General features: G+C 46.0%; 1 protein-coding gene across 5 annotated transcripts in view; it reads right to left on the bottom strand.

Annotated features, from left to right (window-relative positions):
- Positions 1-516: 516 nt before the first annotated feature.
- The window catches only part of kynu (kynureninase), a 30,276-nt gene continuing 11,176 nt past the window's right edge, over positions 517-19,616 (bottom strand). Inside the window, exons 9-13 of one of the 5 annotated variants that reach the window (XM_081710499.1) lie at positions 19,403-19,476; positions 19,178-19,230; positions 18,817-18,902; positions 18,320-18,550; positions 517-4,096 (exon numbers count right to left, since the gene is read on the bottom strand). In XM_081710499.1, coding sequence (XP_081566625.1) covers positions 4,055-4,096; positions 18,320-18,550; positions 18,817-18,902; positions 19,178-19,230; positions 19,403-19,476 — 486 coding nt within the window. In that variant the 3' untranslated portion in view covers positions 517-4,054. Of the gene's footprint in view, positions 4,097-16,147; positions 16,950-18,319; positions 18,551-18,816; positions 18,903-19,177; positions 19,231-19,402; positions 19,477-19,616 lie in introns of those variants that run through there. The other 4 variants (XM_081710502.1, XM_035532729.2, XM_035532721.2 and 1 more) reach the window with 4 other exon arrangements.

Genomic DNA, 19,616 nt, shown 5'->3' with positions numbered 1-19,616 from the left:
CTGACCCCTCAACCCTGACCTGGTCTGGCCAGGACATGCTGTCGTTGCTCATGTGTCAGGCACGAGGTCAGAGGCACAGAGGGATGGGAAGCAGGTTGATGAGAAAAAGACCATTGTCTCTCTGAGATAAGGAAGTCTGGAATCCCACATGTATGCTTAGTTCAGTGTGGCTTGGGTTTTAAGAGTTTCCCTGAGGTTTGAACTATTGGTGTTACTGCAACCAGAAAATCATCAGTGTGTGATTGACTTACTTGGTCATTAAGATAATACTGAAATGGGCCTACTTCACCCAGAGAGCCATTCTTCATTAGTCTGACATCATAGAAAACTGGCTTTAGAATGAAGAAAATAAAATGGATTTTCTCTCACTGGAGTTTCACAGTTTAAAGGTCTCCCAATGTCTAGATGTTAAAAGGAAATTGTGTCCAGGATGTCCAGGGGTCAGAAACTCAAAGATGAGGTTTCAGTCGTGTACGTCTAAACATGGAGATGTTTCAGCGTTTTCGAAACTTTGTTTAAACTATGATTTCAACACTTTGAGAACCTAGCGAGGAAAGATATCCTGAGATTTAGACACCGTGGACAATATAATAGTATTTCATGAGTTTACACAAAGTCCTGTACACACATGCCATAATACAGAAATATTTTGTCAATAGACATATACAAAACACTTTTTAAGTCGAGGAGAGTGTGTCCAATGTTTGAGAGAGCGTTCCACTCTTTTAAAAACAATGGGCTTGGAATATCCTCCGGAGGTCGAGTCCTCTGGACATGCAGCCCACCTCGGGCGAGATGTTTACACGGGCTCAGCTGGTGCCGGGAGACCCACCTCAGCCCGAAACCTGCATCTGAGGACAAATAAACAGGAAGACGCTTGTGTGTCTGCTAGAGAGCCCCTCGTTGTGAAGAGACGAATTTACTGAAGCTCCCTGTGGCCCGTGTCCAATCCAAATACACTGGAATAAACTCTGTGTTTATTAAGAGACACTGGCTATGTAATACACCAATTAATCTCATCAACCAAAGGAAAATGTGTTTTGTTTTGTTATTTTTCAGTATTACTATTATGCATTTTATTCTATTTTATTTTATCTTATTTTATTTCCATCCTCCGTTGTGCAACCCCTAATGGATATGAGAGACACCTGGAAGACTGGAGCTGAAACCCTGCATGAACTCGGAGTCTATAAATGCGCATTAGTTGAGTTTTCATACTTTCAAAGCACTCCTGGATAAATACTGCCTATGGTATCCTAATTCAGACTAATTCAATTGGCTGAAGGAATCGAATAAACGGAAGTAAAAAGGCCATTTTTAATAAGATAGAGCTCGTACAATGAGAGGAGTGACAAAGGCAATACGGAAATCATCCCAGGGAATAAAAGAGACCGTGTTTAGCGCCGTTTGGATTCAGAACGGTTACATTAAAATTTGCTTAAATTACCTTCATTTGTTCCATTGATTCCTAATCTGCTATGACATTAATATTCAAGCCTGCGAATACAAAACGCTCTCCAATAACTGATAGTTTAATTGGAAAAGCGAGACACTGAAAAGCGCAATAGTATTTCCCAAATCTTTAAAAAAAAACAAAAAAAACCCTTTAGCGCTTAAACTAAAAGACTCGTTTTATGATGAGAGAGAATTTTGTTTCTGGTACTAAGAGTTTGTATTGAACTGGTTTCGAATAATAGCCTTTATACCGAGGTTGGAATAAAATAAAACTATTGACTTATTTTATATTATTGTGTGCGTGTGTGTGTGTGAGAGAGAGAGAGAGAGAGTTTTAAAGAATGGCGCAGCACAGATTAAATTATGTATCCCTTCCTTTAGTGAATTATCTCTCTGACAGATTGACATCCGTACATTCCGCCCCATCCTGAGGCCCTCCAGACCCAAACCCACAGCTGCGGGATGTGAGAGGCACAGACCGAGAGATCAGGAGAGACAAACGGCTTCCAGCTTTCTTTTCTTTTTTTTGTATGAAAGAGACGCAGCAAAACCATGGTACATGAGAAACCGCACGACTGGATTATCATGCGGCCAGCATTCCGCGGCAGTCTCTCCGAGTCCGATCCGCCCGACGGCGATTATTAATCCCGTCTCTGAGCGGGTCTCCGACTCCCCTCCGACTACATCAGTCCAGGCAGAAACACACACGCTCTTGCTCGGACGCACGAGCGTTGCTTTTCTTTTCTCCCCCAAACTTTAAATAAACAGCGAAGCAAAGGTTGTAAAGTCCACTTCTTGTGCAACATAAACACGTTTTCTGCAGTGTACACGGGCGCAACGACTTCAGCCGCGTGTCTTCAACTCTTGAGCAGATAACACTGTATGCGGCGTGTCCGACGGCCTCGAGTTTAAACACCCGGTCTGATTTTATAACGGCTGAAATCACTTAATTCACGCGAAAAAAAAAAGATCTGGGTGATAATATTTACATCTGGGGTTTCGCATGCACATAGCACAAAGGTCGAAGTTATCAGATCGGTCTGGGATTGCTTGCGGTGTGCAAGCGTGACAGGTGACTGGTGAGACTGGTGACAGATGAGGCGGGTGATACTGGTGATACTGGTGAAGGTCGTGACTGAACACGGCGCGAGCGTTCGAACTGGTGCGGTGATACGCGAGCGAACGCGCGAGCCACGAAGATTTCTTCACTGTTATTTAGAAAGTCGAATTTGTCACCTGCTTCGTTTGGAATAATCATGAAAACCCCTCATTTATTTAGTCGAAGGTAAACGGCGCCGTTTCCCACCACGTTAGATGGCGGTTTTAATTAACACTTGTTTTATTTTTGCGTTTCTCATATCGTAAATTTTGGAATGATTTATTATATTTCGTCACGTTTAGAAAACAAACGTGATTGCTTGATTATTATTCACACGTTAACAAAGGCGTCTGAAATGAGTGACGCACACACACTTGATTACTCTAATTATGTCTAGCGATAAATATTTCCAGAACAAAAGGTTCCGCGTGGACTTACGGGGAACTCGCTCTTCGCGCGGCTGCTTCACTTGGGGTTATAATGGGTTGCAGCTCGTGGAAGGACACATGCAGAGAAGTCGGCCCGAGGAACATCTTCTGATGGCCTATCCACACATGCGCGTGTGGTTTGAATGAAAATAATATTTGTGCTCAAGAGAAAGGAAAAGTGTGTGTGTGTGTGGAGTTTGTGTGGAAAAAGTCTATTGCTTTTTTGCTTTTCAGTTTGATGTGTTTCACGGTGCCTTGTCCTAGTAATTAAGGTTTTCCAAGAGTCATTTTACACACACACACACACACACACACACACAGACACACACACACACACACACACACACAAACACACCTCAGCTCCAACACCCACTCCCATCAATAAGTTGCTGCCCTTATAATTGCAGTGCGCTTCATTAAAGACACAGCGTGCTCGGCCATAACGCCCCCGCACTCACACACGCGGCCTCCTACGACATGGCCAAATCACAGCTCACAGGATTAAAATCACTCCCTTCAACTCCCCCCAACAGCCCACCGCAAAACATCCTGATAGTCTTTTGAAGGGATCAGCCCTAGACCACAGTATCAAAGACAGTTAATTTACCCATTTGGGATCTTACAGCACCAAGCAAAGAAATCCAGTTTGGGGGAGGGATGGGTGGGTGGGCTGAGATGGAAGTGACAGCCCGATTTCTGTGTCAACTTAAATATTATATGCAGGCGGCTAAAATTCAGATTCATCTGGGCATAGGTACTTAAGGAGATATTGTTTAAAGGGGCCATTTACGTTTCAAGTGGCCTGGGTGACACCAGTAGAATTAATTGGCTATATCAGTCATTCTACAGTTTAAAGGGTGGGGAAAAATATAAGCAATTTAAATCTTGAATTTAAATTGCATATTAAAGTGTAATTCCGCGTTCTTTTCCTTAAATAAAGTTCTCGTGTGTTTTGCACCGACGTAATACTTTTAACTGCTTCTGAACACTGAGGGAAGCAGTCGGTGAGATGTGGAAGCTGGCAGAGAGATGGCAGGGGGAATAGGATCTGCTGCGCCGCTGTGATTGATGATCAGAAGAGCTCCACTCGGTAATTTGTGCATAAGCAGTAGGCCTGTCCAACAGAAGAGAGTAAATGTCAGATATCGATCTGAGCAGGCTGTCCCATATTGACATTCTCTCCACTTACCAACGCAGACCGTCTGTGTGTGTGTGTGTGTGTGTGTGTGTGTGTGTGTGTGTGTGTGTGTGTGTGTGTGAGAGAGAGAGACAGGGGGAGCTGGGCAGTCAGTCAAGTGGCCACGGATGTGCCAGGAATACACACACACACACACACACACACACACACACACACACACACACACACACACACACACACACACACACACACACACAGGATGATTTTCTCACTTTCTGGGAAGTGCAAGACAACTGAAATTGATCTCTATTATTCTTTGCACAGACCTGGTGTTGCTGGCTGTATAGAGTGTCTGTATAATGCCACACAAAGTTATATGATATAATCACTGAAATGTAAATCAAATCTATATTTTACACAGGGTGTATATAACTGCTTCTAATACAGAATACTGTATTTAACTTTTTACGAATACACTGTCAGGATGTCAGGACTAAATCACATGGAGGGCAGCAGTTTATAGTACTGTTGGGGACTTTTAGTGAGAAATTAAAGCGTTTACTTCTACAGTAACACAATATTTAGAGTACTCTAGGAGAACCAGTCATGTAGCAACTACAGATTTCAAAACTTGGATGGGCTTCTACCACTCTACTCCACTCCCTCCCCCTCCCTCTCTCTCTCTCTCTCTCACACACACACGCACACACACGCACACACACACATTATTTGGTCTTTCTATTAATTTTTGTATTATTTGGTGAAATAATGTTTAAACTACAGCTTGATCTACACCATTGCTTTAACAACAGTAGCCAAAATGACTTATTATTATTGCTGTAGTATATATATATATATATATATATATGTCAACTGTCCTGCACTAGACCATTAAGGTTTCATATGAACCCAGCCCTGATAAAAAATAAATAAATAAAAAATTTAAAAGAGACAACAAAGGACTCATGTGAACTAAGTACTCCCACAATGTCAAAACTGGAACATTTGATAGCAAAAAGAACTTAATACCCCACACACACACACACACACACACACACACACACACACACACACACGTCCTGTGTAAAGCTAGGCATGTCTGCTGTGTGGGCCATGGCAGTTTGTTGTGCGACTGTAGGTGTCGAGTCCCCGCGTGTGAAGACGCGTTGGTCTGGGTGCACGGTTGTCTGCCACACATCACCTACCCCTGCTGCTTATTGCTACTGACGTGTGCTCGAAGTGTACCTTCCCAGCCTCCCATCAGCTCAATATGACCTGGCAGGGCCACACAAGCACACACACACACACACACACACACACACACACACACACACACACACACACACACACACACACACCAGCTCGTGACAGATCGCTCACAGCAGAAACAAAAAGGGAGAACATACTGACAGTCGCCCCAAACACACCTCTGCTCTCTGCCGAGGCTGCAATGTCACCACACACACACACACACACACACACACACACACACACACACACACACACACACACACACACACACACACAGAGCTTCTGGGCTCCGGTCTTCTCCACTGTAGTCAGACGAAGAGGTGAGTCAGAACATCAGGGCATGTGGGCTTCAGATACAAGGTGAGTTTTACCTGATGCCATCTCTCAACTCTGCTTTGAGTTCATTCAGCTCTGACACAACGAAGACTTTTTACTTTTTTTATGTTATATTTTACCATCTCTCTCTATCCCTTTCTCTCTCTCTCTCTCTCTCTCTCCCACACACACACACACACACTCTCTCTCTCTTCCCCCACTCACTATGCCATTTACCTGACATGCCTTCACTAAAGAGGTGCTTTAACACCAAAGCTCTCAGGAGATGTTTTTACCCCTCCAGAGCAATGCCGTACATCTCCTGCCTGTTACAAAGTGAAAGTTCCTTCTCTCTTTTCACCTGCTTGGCTCACACACTCATACCTCCGGCTGTGCACGTTTGTGAAGATCGGGGCCTTGGGAAGCTTCCGTTTCCACCCAATGAGAGAAGTGCTCATCTGTTTTGAAATGACAGCTGTTCACTTCCAGTACTGCACTTTTCTGAACCCGCTACTGTTGAACTGTGGAAAGTAGAAGGCCCCTCTGAATGCTGCTCAAAAAGGTGTGTGTGTGTGTGTGTGTGTGTGTGTGGGGGGGGGGGCGGGGGGTGATGGGGGGGGGGCAAACCTCCACTGCCACCGCTCCCCAAAGTTAATAACACTGACTCTCTCAATCAAGGAGTAGGACAATCAGGAGCAGAGGAGAGCAGTGGGAGCATTGAAGCCTGCCAGGCCTCGCCAAATGGTAAATGGATCATAAGTAATAATCCCCCAGGTCCTCCACAGGGTCGCACACAATAAAGCGCTGAGGAAATGACCGAGCCCAGTTGCCTGTGATAGAGATCGGCAGGGTCCAGATCGCCGCTGCCGAGGGTAACATGGCCGATAAACGCCCGTCTTCCATCATCGTCCTCCTCTTCGGGAGCCCACGGCCGAGCCGCCGGGACCCTCCGAGCAATCCCAGAAGGGCTTCCCCTCGGGAAACATAGCGCAGGGATCACGGAGAGAGGAAAGTGTTGGCATCGTTCTGCCTCAGCAACGCCACCACGACTTTTCTGAACTGAAATCAAGGCCACGAGTGTTTAACCGACGGCTACCAGCGGCTCGGTTCGAGTGCTTTCACATCTGCTGACACCTCGATTGGACCACGCTTGTGGCCAAGAGAAACGTAGATCGTTCTTGTGGCTGTAACCTGTCCGATACTAGCAACGCAAAACCGCACGCAGGTGATCTAATCATTGTTAGCAAATCTGCATCCAAACTATTTAACACGAACAGCCACTGGGGCAGCGCATGGTCATATTTCATATATCACTGCCCTTGGGCGTGTCTTCTCGTCTCCTCTGTCTTCATTGCGCTGCGTTAAATCATTATCGTCTCATAAATCAAGGCGCCGTTACTGTAAGCTGCTCGCGTACAGTACGGCCGGCACTTCGGCCTCCCGCAGACACGCTCACAACGGCGGCATTAGCGAGCGCCACGCAAATGGAGACTGGAGATGAATATTAATCTGTGATTGTGATGCAGATGCGCTTCGAATATGCAGATGACGATACACCGGAGCCTCTGGGAGAATGCCGTGTGTTTATTATTATTATCTTAAGCGGAGGTGCGGTGGCCTCTGCGTGAACCCTGGGCTGGAAACAAGGACAAACGAACTTTGCCTTCACGTCGTCAGACCAAACCAAACGAAGGCAGAGAAGTCCACCCCATACGACTGCACAGACAGCGGAGAGGATCGCTAGACTCCTGTTTAAATCTGAGCACACAAACAGCAAACAGAAGTGATTTCTTAAAGTAGACAGAGAATGTCTGACATGCATTATGGACTCTAGCTGACAGACGAGGACAGGAAGAGCAGAGGAGCAAAATGTAGAACCGAACCGATGAATCTGCTCCACCACACAAATGGAAGCCTCTCACAGCGAGAACGTGCAAATCAAGACGGAAACGACATAAGGAAGATGTGGGCAAACACTTATCAGAGAGGATAATGTGCTCTTTTAGAGCGCTAATACACTGGCGCATTAATCTAAATATCGTTGCCCCGCGCCTTCCTGGCGCTAAACATTAGCAGACTGACTATACGTCACATACCAGTACACCCAAAGCACTCTGTGTGTGTGTGTGTCTACACGCTTATTTGGAAGTTTGTAACCTGAATAATATGTGCTTCTCCATGCCGTCCACGTTTTCCTCGTAGACTTTGAAAACAAGCTTAAATTCATACTTGTTTACGCCTCTTTGCCGACATGAGAGGAAAGGGGGGTTTACATGCATTTTTAATTCCGAGTTAAACCAGGAGACGAAGCGTGTGCGTTGCCTCCCGCGTGAGAGTCGTGACCTGTTCTCCTGGAAAGCATGGATTAGGATGAACCAGTTACCACATGCGAGATACACAGCGCACATTCGTTCATCACAGATTATGCCATTTTAACCTCTGCTTTCGAAAACACTCACATTAAATTTAGCATCCCACTACTATAAAACAGCCACTCACTGTCTAATGGGATCCTTTAAGTAGGCCTATAGGAAGCAAATGTGAGAATTTGAATTTTACGAGGCCTTCTGTATAAACTGTAATTACAGGGGCCTGCTCTTCCTTACGATGACGCCATTCATGTCCACATTTTTGCAATAGCTCTCCGTCACAGGAACAGGAAGCAAATTCGCACCCGAACCAAAAAAAAAAAAAAAAAAAAAAAAAAAAAAAAAAAAAAGAGGGACCAAACGTTCAGCTGCACGAAGGCGATGAGAATTAGCGCAGACGAACCGATATGATCAATACTCGTCCGTCTCCGCATCATCTGAAACGCAAAATGCAGCCCCCAGTCCCATATATCTTTCATTTTTATCAGATGAGAGCGTTATTAGCCAATAAGCCCCGGCGGGACTCGGGAGATACCACACGGCAGGGACAGCGAGGTTGGGCCGCAGTTGGCAGGATGATGCATCGGGCGCGAGCCGGACCGAATTGGTTGGGTGAGAGTGGGCGGTAACAAAAGTGCTGATGTGAGAGTTTGTGAGAGCACGGCGGGTGGAATCGGTTTAAATGGCCAAGCGCGAGATTACCTCCTGACTCACACGGAATGGCCAGAAATGAATCCGTTAATCCGGAGCTCTGTCACCTTCTGGTTTTTTTGCCACCAGAAACTCACCCACAGCTCCCAGTGTAAAACAGTCTGCTTCCTTGTTCTTTACCTTTCTTTATGTCCTGCTGTTTTATGTCCTTCTTTCTTTCTGCCTTCTTCCTGTCCTTGGCAGTGCAGAATTACTGTGGTGTTGACTAACGCCAGGCTTGGTGTTTGCAGCAAAACTATTACGGCGGCCATTTTGAACTGTCGGACATTAGTAGCATTGCCCGAAAAAATTGTGTTAGTTTTAATTTACACACAAATTAACAAGCCCATCTCTCATATAAACATGACCTCAATTTGTGATGGTTTATCTAGTCAACAGGAATGCCACTGACCTTGAACAAATTAGGCCTCAGATCATCCAACCACGACCCACTTTTGGGTCACTGGCCTGCCCTCACATACTGACACAGAGTCGGTGAGGTAAAAGAGTCCGCCGACACACACACACACACACACCTGCTCAAATACACATAATTACAGATGATGTTAAGACATCTATGAACTCAATCTGTGAATGTTCTTCTGTAACTGTAAATTAATCCATTTCTTATTTAAAGTATAGTTACTTTTAAGGCAAATGAGAGAAAAAAATGCCCTGTAAAAACATAACGTGTTCATTTTTGGTAATTTTGAAGAATGCAAAAACAGTAATTATGAACTATTGTGACCTATGTTGTTCATAGCATGTAATATTTGCAGAGGTTTTACGTTTCCCACGCTTAAAGAACAATTGTTAGAAAATTCCAAATTACGAATTACACATACGAATTTGTCCGTTTCTGACGATTTTCGTGTGGAGGCTAAAAGAGCTCATTTATTGGCCAAAGTTTCTGTGTGTCAGTGTTGGGTTAGTTAGACCACCTCAGGGCCTCTCTCTCTCTCTCTCTCTCTCTCTCTCTCTCTCTCTCTCTCTCTCTCTCTCTCTCTCTCTCTCTCTCTCTCTCTCTCTCTCTCAGACTGTTTCTCCTCCATCCCTGGCTCCATGAGTAAGCGCATGTTTATAAAACTGTTTAAGGCGAGGTGACAGAATCATGTGCAAGAAAAATTCCGTAATTTCCAGCGGAGCTTTAGGTGGAATTCTCCTGGACGGCGGCCCACTCTACCTCTGCGTGTGTGAGTGGGGGCACATCGGGTGGGTGTCTCTCCTGAGGAAGAGCTCAGGAGAAGGAAAAATGCACTCCGACAATCTCCCCTTCCCTTAAGGAGCCTGTGCCAAAAACTACAATATTTCTTGTGAAAGCTCTTTTACCGCAGATAGTGGGATTAGGAGGCAGAAAGCACTGCAGGAAACTGCTCTGTCACCTACTATTAAACAGACTTAATGCTTCTGTTAAGAGATACTTCCACAAAATAGGTCAGGGGAGGGTAGGGAGGAGAATGGAGTTTATTTGTCTGAGTGTGCACATAAGCCCACACATGGATGTGCGTGTACACACATATGTACGTGCACACACACACGGAGGTTGAGGGAAAGGTTTGTGGGGCGACGGGTTGGATGCCAGACTTGGCCATGTGAGTGAGGCTGCTGGTGTGGGGAGGCGGGCGGCCAGACTGAGTGAACTCAGCCACCTGTCCGGGGGGGGGGGGGAGAGAATGGGGGGGGGGGGGAGTGGGCTCTAAGCCTAGCAGGCACTCGGCAGAGACTGAGGGGCTGTCTGTTCCCAGGGAAGAGGGGTGCAAGTAAGATGTTCTTACTGTTAGGAGAGGAGAAGAGAGGGGAGGAGAGGAGGGGAGAGGGGAGGGGAGAGGGGAGGAGAGGAGAGGGGAGGGGAGGGGAGGAGAGGAGGGGAGGGGAGGAGAGGGGAGAGACAGCGAGTAAAGGAGAGGAGGAGAGCATTTAATAGACTATGATAGGGGCTATGGGCATGGCTGGTGACACCTATTATACCCGTAAAAGTACATCAGTGAAGTAAAAACCATTACATGCTGTAACCTAAAACTGTTAAAGTAAATTAAATCAGTTTGTAGATCTGATATGTGAAATCACTTTAATAATTTTTTCATAAGCTTTCATAAGTATCTGGTAAATATTAGAAAAAGTAAAACATTTCTAATTGTAAAAAAAAAAAAACCCTCTGAGTTGTAACTATTGTATAAACATTCGCACACTTTTTCTTTCCCAGCAGATGACAGGGCCAGTTTGTCTCTCAGCGGACAGAAGTTTCGCATGCTTTGCGTTTTCTCCCTCTCTCTCTCACCCGCGCTCTTTTTCAAGCGGTCTCCACGCATTCCATCTCACTCGGGCCAAGAGAACCGGAGTGGGGGTGAGAGAACAATAGCGGCGTTTCAGAAGCCGCACATTTGCTGTTGGCACTGCAGACTCAACCCGGTACATTATTAATGAGCTCTGCTCCGAAACGCGCTCGAGCTCACCGCTCGTGGTAAAAATATTAGAGTCCATAAAGGCCGAGGAGTGAACAAAAGAACGGCTTTCCCTCGGTCCGATTACAAAAGCCGGGAAACGGCAGAGGCCCACTCTCTGACCAGAGAAAGAGGTCTTTAAAAATCTGTGGAAAAAAAGGCAGTGTTCTGTTGCAGAACAAAACCAATTTTCTATGTTAAATGGTGTGAAAGCCAAATTGAGTTAAAGTTACAAATATACGTTTCAGTTACAGTTCTCCTCCTGAAGTGGAAACGATCCTGAATTGCTTAGCAGTACAGTTCTTTTAATTTAGGATGACAGTTCTTAGTATTGTCCAGTCTCTGGATGAAACCTAACAACTGAACTGGTCTGTCTCGTTTCCATAGTGCTGGCCTGCCCTCTACTGTCTCATAACTGTAATGAGCCTACTCTCCCTGTGAGTGTGTGTGTGTGTGTGTGTGTTTCTGTGTGTGTGTGTGTGTGTGTGTGTGTGTGTGTGTGTGGCCCTCCTGTCAGCTAGCTTGTCTCCGGTGTGAACTCAAGGTCATGGTTGGGTTTATTTCCAGCTTGTCTGGTTTTTGATCCGTGTTGTAGGATGACAAGGTAACGCTTGCTGTGGCCAGCTGGATTACGGGAACATACACACATGTACACACACACGCATACACTTAAACACACATCAGCACTGAGGAAATCAATCCAGTATGACAATCACTTCAGGACAGATAGACCTGAGTCTGCACCGGCTGTCAACTGTCTCACACACATGCACACACACACACTAGACACATGTATATAACAAATATGCATGAGATGCTCACACTGAGGTTTTGACACCTCCCCCCCCCACACACACACACACAGACACACACACACTCACACACTCACACACACACACACACACACACACCTTCGGCAGGAGCACTATGGAAGGTTGCTGTTGCTTTGTATCAGTCAGTCTCTGGTCCCTGCAAGGTAAAAGACTGAAGAGACAAAAATAAATCTGCATCTCGTCAATAAATCTGCATCTCGTCAATAAATCTGCATCTCGTCAGTGTCAAATATCTGTCAGCAGTGTCAACGTGTCACTTACCTGTGTGGGACTGCGATCAAAAAATATAATCACAGAAGAGCAGACACTGGCTTTAAGATATACTGCTTATATATCTGAAGTCATTATTAGATCTAAGGGTGTGGGGGCCGTCAGTCCACAAAGGGAAGCAAACCCTCCCACACATTTTCAGGGCATATGGGAAGTTTTCAGACCCTTTAAAGTTTTCCACATTTTAGTATATTTTGGACTCATCTTAAAATGGATTAAGTGAAATCTTTTCATGTAAATCTACACACAATACTCCACATCAACACAGCAAAGTTGGTTTGTATAATGTTTTGTAAATGTATTAAAATTAAATGACAAACATCCCATTTACATAAGTATTCAGACCATTTGTTGTGACACTCACAGCTCTGGTGCATTCTACTTGTATCAATGGAATTGGAAATACCTGTGAGACAACATTATGTCAAGGCCCAGATCTGGGAAAGGAAACCATCAAGTCTTCCTAGATCCGGCTGCCCAACCGCAATCAGAGACCTTAGTCAGACAGGTAAACAAGAGCATGAGAGAATAAAATACTGAATTCCTTTATGGTTCTCCTTTGGAGAACCTTACAGAGTGCAGTACTCAACGAATCAAACCTTTATGGTGCCCAAACAGAAGCCATTCCTCACTAAGGGCCTGCTTGGAGTTTTCTAAATGGTACCTGAACAACTCTCACACCAAAAGAAGCAAGATGCTCTGGTCAAAAGAAAAGATCGAAGTATTTGACCACAAATCCCAATGGCATGTATGAGGGGAACAAGGCACTGAGCAATAACATCATTAATACCATCAAATCCCTACAGTCAGCAACAGTGGTGGCAGTATCAGGCTGTGGGTGTGTTTGTGATACAGGGACTGGAAGACCAGTCAGGACAAATGGGACCAGTCAGGACAAATGGGAAAGATGGATCCTCCGTTGAAACCTTTTCCAAAGTGGCCAGATCCCGGACTGAGACTGTTTACATTTCAGCATGCCATCGACCTGAAGCATACCACCGAGAACTAAGGAGTAGCTTCGGGGAAAACTACTGGAGAGAAATCCTGGAGTGGGAGAGGTTGGGTCTGGACCTGATCCCAGAACAGCTGTGCACAGATGCTCCCTATCCAACCTGGCTGAGCTTGAACAATTCTGCCAAGAAGAACCTCAGAAACTCAAACAAAGGCGCGCCAAGCTTGTAGGATCATTCCCAAGAAGAGGTGAAGCTGTCAGTGCAGCCAAAGGTGCTTTAACCCAGTACTGACTGAAGTGTCTTAATACATATGGTCTGGGAAAATATACTTTTTGTATTTACAATACAAAATTTATATGTAAATCAGGAAAAAAAAAAGAATAAGATGTATACCGAAATGTGGAAAGCATGAAAGGATCTGAAAACATACACACATACACACCCACCCTGCTTCCGTATATGCTTCCTGGATATCATTGGCCGAGGTCCATTGTACCATAGGGTTAGCTCACCTGAGACATGATGACAACAACACGAAAGTGGTAACAGAGCAGCAGTCAGGCCTGCAGTCGTGTGGGCATCCTGGCCCGCCTCGTGGGCATCCTGGCCTACCATGTGGGCATCCTAGCCTGCCTTGCGGGCATCCTGGCCTACCATGGGGGCATCCTGGCCGGCCTCGTGGGCATCCTGGCCTACCATGTGGGCATCCTAGCACACCTCATGGGCATCCTGGCCTACCATGTGGGCATCCTAGCCTGCCTTGTGGGCATCCTGGCCTACCATGTGGGCATCCTGGCCGGCCCCGTGGGCATCCTGGCCTACCATGTGGGCATCCTGGCCCGCCTCGTGGGCATCCTGGCCCGCCTCGTGGGCATCCTGGCCCGCCTCGTGGGCATCCTGGCCCACCGTGTGCCTGTGACCCATACGCTCTGGGTTTCCATCAGGAGCCTAGGGTAGCGGTGCACCTACACGAGTCAAGCTGGCCCTTCTGTCCCTCTCACAGGTCACTGAGCCCCTCTGTGCTCCTTCATTACTGATCCCCGATCTGTGCCTTGGCCTGCTCCTCTCCCCCTCCCACCTGCTACCTCTTCTCCCTCTCCTCCCTCTCCCCTCTTCACTTCATTCCTCCATCTCCTCTCCATCTCTTCCCACTCTACCAATCTCCCTCCATCCCTCTTTCTTTTCCTTTTCCCCCTTTATCTTGCCTTGATCCTCCTCCTTCTTCTGCTCTCTCTCCATCTCTCACTCTCTTTCTTCTTCCAATCTCGCCAAGCCTCTGGATACACCAGCCTAACCCAGGACACACTTTGCATGCAGCATCATCTCCACAATTAGCTAGGAAGCAACATATAAAACTTTAAATATGCTTTGTGGCAACGACAATCAAAACATTTCATTTGTTGTCAATTATTCATGACTTTGAAGGTTCAGAAGGGGTCATTAATATGGAAATCAGTGCAGATGCTAACAAGGTTAGAGTATCTGATTTGAAAGAGAAATCGCTGAGACACATTAAAAAGTGATTTCTTTCTGAGCTGCTTTCTTTCGTTCTCTTCTTTGTTGGTTTTCTGTCATTTTTCACTTTCGCCCCTCCAACTGTTACGTCACAATAGTATTTTATCCGCTTTCTTCTGCTTTCTCTGGTATTCATGAAGCGTTTAATAAGTGTTTAATAAAAGACTGAAAACAGCTCTTTCATCCGTTCTTCTGAGTGCCAAATGCCTTTGATGGAAACCTCTGATAAGTACTTCAGTACATTGTCCATTCACACTGATGTGAAGCAGGACCTGGGAGAGAACACGGTGCACAAAGCCGTGCTGCGTCTGTCCCCTGCACGCCAGCCAATGAGGGTGAACACGCTCACATCCAGCTCCACCATATCTATCTGCAGCTAGGAGAACGACAAGCAGATCGCTACAGGTAACGTGTACAATGGCCTGAAATGAATGGGATTTGTTGTGCTTTTGTGTATTCAGACAGCCACGAAAATAGTCCGTGAACCATACACTAAAACCTTTGTCTGTTTCCTTTGATTTCTGACGCTTTAAAGTACAAACTTTCATAGATGACCCTTGAACTGCAAGTCCTCATGTTGAATAATTTTCTACCACTGTGTACTCATGTAAACTCCAGCAACAAATGCTAAACAAATCATAAAGGCTAATAAACCATCTCACATTCATGGATTTTTGATCTCCACAAATAACAGATCATATGAGTTTAGGACAAGAAAATGTAACATGTTTGATGATACACCTTAGCATTTCTTCTGGTTGAGTCACAGGCAGATATTAACAACAGATCTTAGGAATGTGTCATAGGCCAGGCTGTTAAGAGCCTTGGGTGGGGTGGTGGGGTATGTGTGTGTGTGTGGGGAGGGGGTTTGCTGAGCATTATCAGCTTCGGCTGAGCTCGGCGCCGGCACAGACGACCGTGATGTGTTGTAGGCCAGGTGCAGAAGGAGAACTCTGCAGGCAAAGGCCACGCAGCAATGTGCTCGGATCCGCGATCCGGCATCTGTGTGGTGCGGTGCGGCATCTGCGTGCTGTCAAGCAGTTCCCAGAAACACCCACAGACTCCGAGCGATTGGATCTCAAGCGTGAGCAGGCAGGGGAAAATAAAAACGCCGGAGGTCATGTTGTGCGGAATCGACGAGTGCAGAGGGCGCTGGCTGCCTGTGAAATCAGACCAGAAGTAGAATGAGAGGGAGGTGCCTCCGTGGGTCCTTTGAAACAAGGTGCATGTTAGGAAGCTACATTATGAATTAAAACACAATATCGCAGTACCTCATGCACAAACCATAACCCTCCTTCATATCTTATTGACATAACGTAGTCTCTCCCATATTAGATGTCCGTTTATTTAGTATTCTTAAATTCAGCAGCAAAAAATGTTCAGAGAGCATGAATTCCATCTTTTCTCATTTATTTAAAGTAAATTATTTATGTCAGTGCCCCTCCTTCAATCTATAAAAGAGATGAATGTAAATTTTCCCCCACAAGCTGAGGCAAGAGGCCCTCATTACTTTTAAAAGAAGGCTAATCCATTTAGCTTCTGCATATTGATATGCCAATTATATCTAATTGTAGAGAAGGCATCAGTCAAGGTAATAGGACATAAACAGAGCTGGCCACATTAAGAGCAGGGCATCTTGGGTAATACCGATGATGTTAATTGGGGGGCCAGGCACTCGGGGCAGTGAGGTGTGTGGTACCCACAGCAACCCATCACTCATCAGTACAAGCCACAATGCCGGTCACTGCCCCATACAGGGCCATGTCCATGTATGTCAGCGATGAGACAACGAGGCAGGATCGGTGCATCTGATCTTCAAAACCTTCATTTCAGCCATGTGAGGATGAAGAAAAGTGTTTTGTGATCAGCAAACCCACTGCAATATGCTCAGGATGAATGTTAGACCAGCTGATGCTAAGGTTTCAGTTGCTTTTCTTGGACAGTAAGATGCTTCATGTGATTTCATTCTGTGAGATCATTGGAAACCACGTCAGCAGCAGTGGCTTATTTTCAGCCCAAAAAAACCCATCATATCTCCCCCCCCCGCCGCACCGGGTGAGTCCTGCGTTGCAGAATCACGCATGTGCGCTCAGCACTGATTCCAGGATGCTGATGAAAAGGTGCACGTCCGTGAAGGAATTGTAGAGAGGAACGGGAGCGATGCGCAGGATGTCAGGCTCTCTCATGTCACACTGCGGGACAGGCACAGGAGGGTAAATAAGAGACAGACAGGCAAGACTCATGGCCTCAGACTGATGCTATACGTACAGCAAAGGTGCTAGTAGCAGGAAGTTAGGATGGTATTAGACTTGTATATGAGCTGAGCACAGGTGCAGCATTAGACACTGGACAAGTGTACAACCACTTAGAGGACTGGCAGGCTGGAACCCTTCCTGACAGCTTACATCTGTGGTCTTTAATGCATGTAGTGGCTGCTGTGTTTTAAATGCCACAACGCAGCCCATGTGACCGGGAGCGCATGTGATAGTGTCAGAGGTAGTGCGTCCGGTGTTCGTTATGGAAGGGATATTCCAAAGTCGGAGTCAAAATGCAGGCTGGAGTCAGAAGCCGGAGCGAGCACATACAACGCATGGCGAAGAGACAGTCGTAGTCGAGAAAACAGTCCCAGATGAGCCAAACCGGGCGTCAGGCCAATTAAACAACCAAAGCAGAGAAAGAAAAGACGAAAAGTGATAACCAGGGAACAGGTTAGACCGAAACCAAAACCACAGACAGAAAGAACGCTCAGTGTTTATACCATGCAGGTACAAACACGCAGGTATAAACAGGAGGAAATAAAACAGCAGGTGGAAGAGTGATCAGGGAAGGCAGATGGAATGAGAGAAGTGGGAGGAGCCTAGGAGGAGTGACAGAGGCCGGGAGCTGGGAGGTGTAGTCTGGGTCAGGGGGCAGGACAGTCACCTAGGGTCATATAGAGTATGTCCAGTTCATGACTGTGAGTACATGTGAGTGTCAGACGCAGTATATACTGTGTTCACGATCGTTAGTGCACATGTCAGAAGAAGCATGTGCAGTGATCGTGAGTGGGAGAGTTTGTGAAAGAGTATCAGGAGTATGTCTAGTGCTTGTGATCGGGTGTGTGTGTGTGACAGTGTCAAACAGAGCATGTTCAGTGCTGGTGTGTAACAGTGTCAGACGGCGCGTGTTCAGTGTTTGTGATCGGGTGTGTGTAACAGTGTCAGACGGAGCGTGTTCAGTGTTTGTGGTCGGGTGTGTGTAACAGTGTCAGCAGGAGCGTGTTCAGTGTTTGTGATCGGGTGTGTGTAACAGTGTCAGACGGAGCGTGTTCAGTGTTTGTGATCGGGTGTGTGTAACAGTGTCAGACGGAGCGTGTTCAGTGTTTGTGATCGGGTGTGTGTAACAGTGTCAGACGGAGCGTGTTCAGTGTTTGTGATCGGGTGTGTGTAACAGTGTCAGACGGAGCGTGTTCAGTGTTTGTGATCGGGTGTGTGTAACAGTGTCAGACGGAGCGTGTTCAGTGTTTGTGGTCGGGTGTGTGTAACAGTGTCAGACGGAGCGTGTCTGGTGCTCTGTCCCTCACCGCGACTCCTCTCTTCTCCAGCTCCTTAAAAACGGCACGGATGGGCACAGAGAATGAGAGGGAAAGCTGGCAGCCCCTCTGGGCCGGGTCACTGGGAGTGATGACGCGGACGTAGGGCTTGCCTGGGTCGGCCTCGTCCCGGCTGTAGTGGTACTGGAGCAGGTATTCCAGATAGCCAGTCAACAGCACAGATTTCCTCCTCAGATCTGTCATGGTGGTCTTATTAAAGATCTAATGAAGCCAATTGCCATTTTCAAAACAAAATACAAAAGTAAATATTATAATAAGACATTATTATTATTATTATTATTTTTCATCAGACTTTTTTAATGATAAGGACTAAATTAATAATAGACTGTACTGCAGGTGTGTATTTGAGCCAAAACTGCATCTGATATGAAATCTAAACACGTCTTTTGAATCCTCCACATCTAGTGGAAAATAAACACATATGGTAATGCAAGTCATTGTTGAATATGCTTTTTTAATCGCGTCACCTCCAGACTGGCCTGTAGGGGGCACACCAGGAGAATGGGTTGATTAGATAGTCTGTATCCCTTAACTCCTGGCTGCAGATCCATCACTGTGCAAACAGGGACATCATCAGAGCTCGTGCCAACAGTTATGCTCAAGCTAAAATAGGTTTCACAGTGCAATGAAGTCTTTAACCACAAGAAATCGGTAGCATGCACAGGGTGGTGTTAGAGGTTCATGAGCCCTAACCAGGGAGTGATGTGAACACTCACACTGTGCCTGAATAGTCACACAGGAGCTCTCTGATTGCTTAGATCTTCGAACAGTAAGTAGTGACTTATAAGACAGAAATCGGTCAACAGAGATGTGAAGTGTACACAGTACCATTGGTCATCTGAAATCTAGTCTTCAGGTTGTGCCCCCACCAGCCTAGAAGTCTGAGAGGGAGAGAGAAAGAGAGAGAGAGAGAGAGAGAGAGAGAGAGAGAGAGAGAGAGAGAGAGAGAGAGAGAGAGAGAAAGTAATTAATAGAATCTTCTCCTTTTTACACATTCTTTAAAATGTGAGCATAAGTGGGCCCCTGGGGGACTGGGTGGTACACGACACTCACGCAGGTTTGACTGTGTCCGTATGCTTCTCGTGTACATACGCTCCTGCCAAGCCACCAGCTCCAGAGTTCATGTACTGAACACAACAGAGAGAAATGACCGTACTGAGCACAGTACAGATCCAAGCACATATTTACCAAAACAAAGAAACTACTATAACACATATTCCAGATCACAGAACATGCTGAACACAGTACATTACCAATACACACTAGC

The sequence above is a fragment of the Electrophorus electricus genome, chromosome 3, assembly GCF_041902795.1.
Source record: "Electrophorus electricus isolate QZ-2024a chromosome 3, ASM4190279v1, whole genome shotgun sequence".
Taxonomy (NCBI): domain Eukaryota; kingdom Metazoa; phylum Chordata; class Actinopteri; order Gymnotiformes; family Gymnotidae; genus Electrophorus; species Electrophorus electricus.
The sequence above is the reverse complement of the archived record's forward strand: the minus strand, read 5'-3'. Positions and strand labels throughout refer to the sequence as shown.